A 2,037-nucleotide genomic window follows, 5' to 3' on the forward strand; every position below is an offset into this window, starting at 1 on the left:
GAGTGAACTTTGATTGGAATGATAGGTGTGAAGAATCCTTTCAATAGCTAAAAAGGAGACTAACAATAGCGCCAGTGCTAATTACTCCTATTAGTTGCGAAAGATATATAGTTAATTGTGATGCTTCAAGAAATGGCTTGGGATGTGTTTTGATGCAAAGAGGAAGAGTGGTTGCTTATGCTTCTAGGCAATTGAAGAACCATGAGCAAAACTATCTTACACATGATCTCGAACTCGCAGCCATAGTCTTTGCTTTAAAGTTATGGAGACATTACTTATATGGTGAAAATTTTGAAGTGTTTTCAGATCACAAAAGTTTGAAGTACATTTTCTCTCAAAAAGATCTGAATGCAAGGCAAAGGAGATGGATGGAAACCCTTGAAGATTTTAACTTTACTTTGCAGTATCATCCAGGAAAAGCTAATGTGGTCGTTGATGCCCTAAGTAGAAAGGCTCAATGTGTGTTATCTGGGTTGGTGGTTTATGAGTGGAAAATGTATGATTACATTAGTGAGTTCAATCCTTGCTTTGATGCACATGATTCTGGTGCATGTTTTTGTACTTTGGTAGCTCAACCATCAATATTGCAAAAGGTTATTAAAGCTCAAAGGAAAGATACAAAGTTAGAGGGCATGCACTCTCGAATCATGGCAGGTAATGCAGTAGAAGGTTGGAGCATACATTCTAATGGTGGGATTCATTTCTTGAATAAACTTTGTGTTCTTAATGATGCTTAGGTGAAGGATGAGGTAATGAAGGAAGCTTATCATTCTCAATTCACAGTACACCCTGGAGAAACTAAAATGTACCATGATTTGAGGCGTAAATATTGGTGGCAAGGTATGAAGCGGGATATAGCTCAATTCGTTTCCAAGTGTTTAACATGTCACCGTTACGGTTATAGTAACCGTTACTGTCATCGTCATCGTTACCGTCACCGTCATAGTTACCGTCACTATCACCATCATCGTTATTGTCACCATCACCATCATTGTTACCCTTATCGTTATCGTAACTGTTATCGTCATCGTTATCGTTATCATTACCATTACTCTTTCTATTATTGTTATCGTCACCGTTACCGTCATCTTGACTGTGACGGTTACTGCCACCATCACCGTCATCGTCACCGTCATTAATACTATTACCATAACTGTCATCGTCATTTTTACTGTTACCGTTATTGTCATCGTCACTGTTACCGTTATCGTCATTGTAATCATTACCATAACCTTCATTGTTACCGTCATCATCACCATTACTGTGACCTTGATCGTGGCCATTACCATTACTGCAACCATAACTCTTACTGTTATTGTTACTGTCATCGTCACCATTACTGTAACCGTCGCTATTACTATAACCATTACTATGACCGTCACCGTTACCGTTACCATTACCGTTACTATAACCATTATCGTAACAATTATCGTCACTGTTACCGCCACCGTCACCATTACCGTCGCCGTTTAAGTTATCGTTATCAGTACCATTACCATCATCGTTACCGTTAAAGTTACCATCACTGTTACCATGACCGTTATTGTTACCGTTACTGTTACAGTTACCGACACCGTTATCGTTACTGATACACTCATCGTTACTATTACTATCCGCGTTACTTTTAACGTCACTATCACCGTCATTGCTCCCCGTTTCCATTATCGTTACTCTCATCGTCACCATTACCATTACCGTTACCATTATCATCACCATTACTGTTACCATGACCGTTAACGTGACAAGTACAATTATTATCACCATTACCATCACCGTGACCATCATCGTTATAGTCACTGTGATCATGTCGATCATTGTTATCGTAACCGTCCCCGTCATTGTCACGGTCACCATTACTATAACCGTCACGGTCACAGTCATCATCATTGTCACCGAAATTGTCACAGTGACCATTAATATTACAGTCACCGCTACTGTCACCGCTACTATTACCGTTACCATTACCGTTATCGTTGCCATAACCGTTACCCTTATCGTCACCTTTACTATCCCCGTTACTCTCATCGCTACCGTTAT

General features: G+C 39.7%; 1 protein-coding gene across 1 annotated transcript; it reads right to left on the reverse strand.

Annotated features, from left to right (window-relative positions):
- Nucleotides 1–798: 798 nt before the first annotated feature.
- Nucleotides 799–1,692, reverse strand: LOC132253106 (uncharacterized). The gene has a single exon (XM_059734500.1). It carries the CDS (start codon nt 1,690–1,692, stop codon nt 799–801), a length of 894 nt encoding a protein of 297 aa, XP_059590483.1.
- Between the last annotated feature and the right edge of the window lie 345 nt (nt 1,693–2,037).

The sequence above is a fragment of the Vitis vinifera genome, chromosome 18 (assembly GCF_030704535.1).
Source record: "Vitis vinifera cultivar Pinot Noir 40024 chromosome 18, ASM3070453v1".
In the NCBI taxonomy this organism is placed as follows: Eukaryota; Viridiplantae; Streptophyta; class Magnoliopsida; order Vitales; family Vitaceae; genus Vitis; species Vitis vinifera.

Coding starts and splice junctions, on each gene's coding strand:
- LOC132253106 (XM_059734500.1), bottom strand. CDS start 1,692: ATGGTAATGGTGACGATGAGAGTAACGATAATGGAAACGGGGAGCAAT.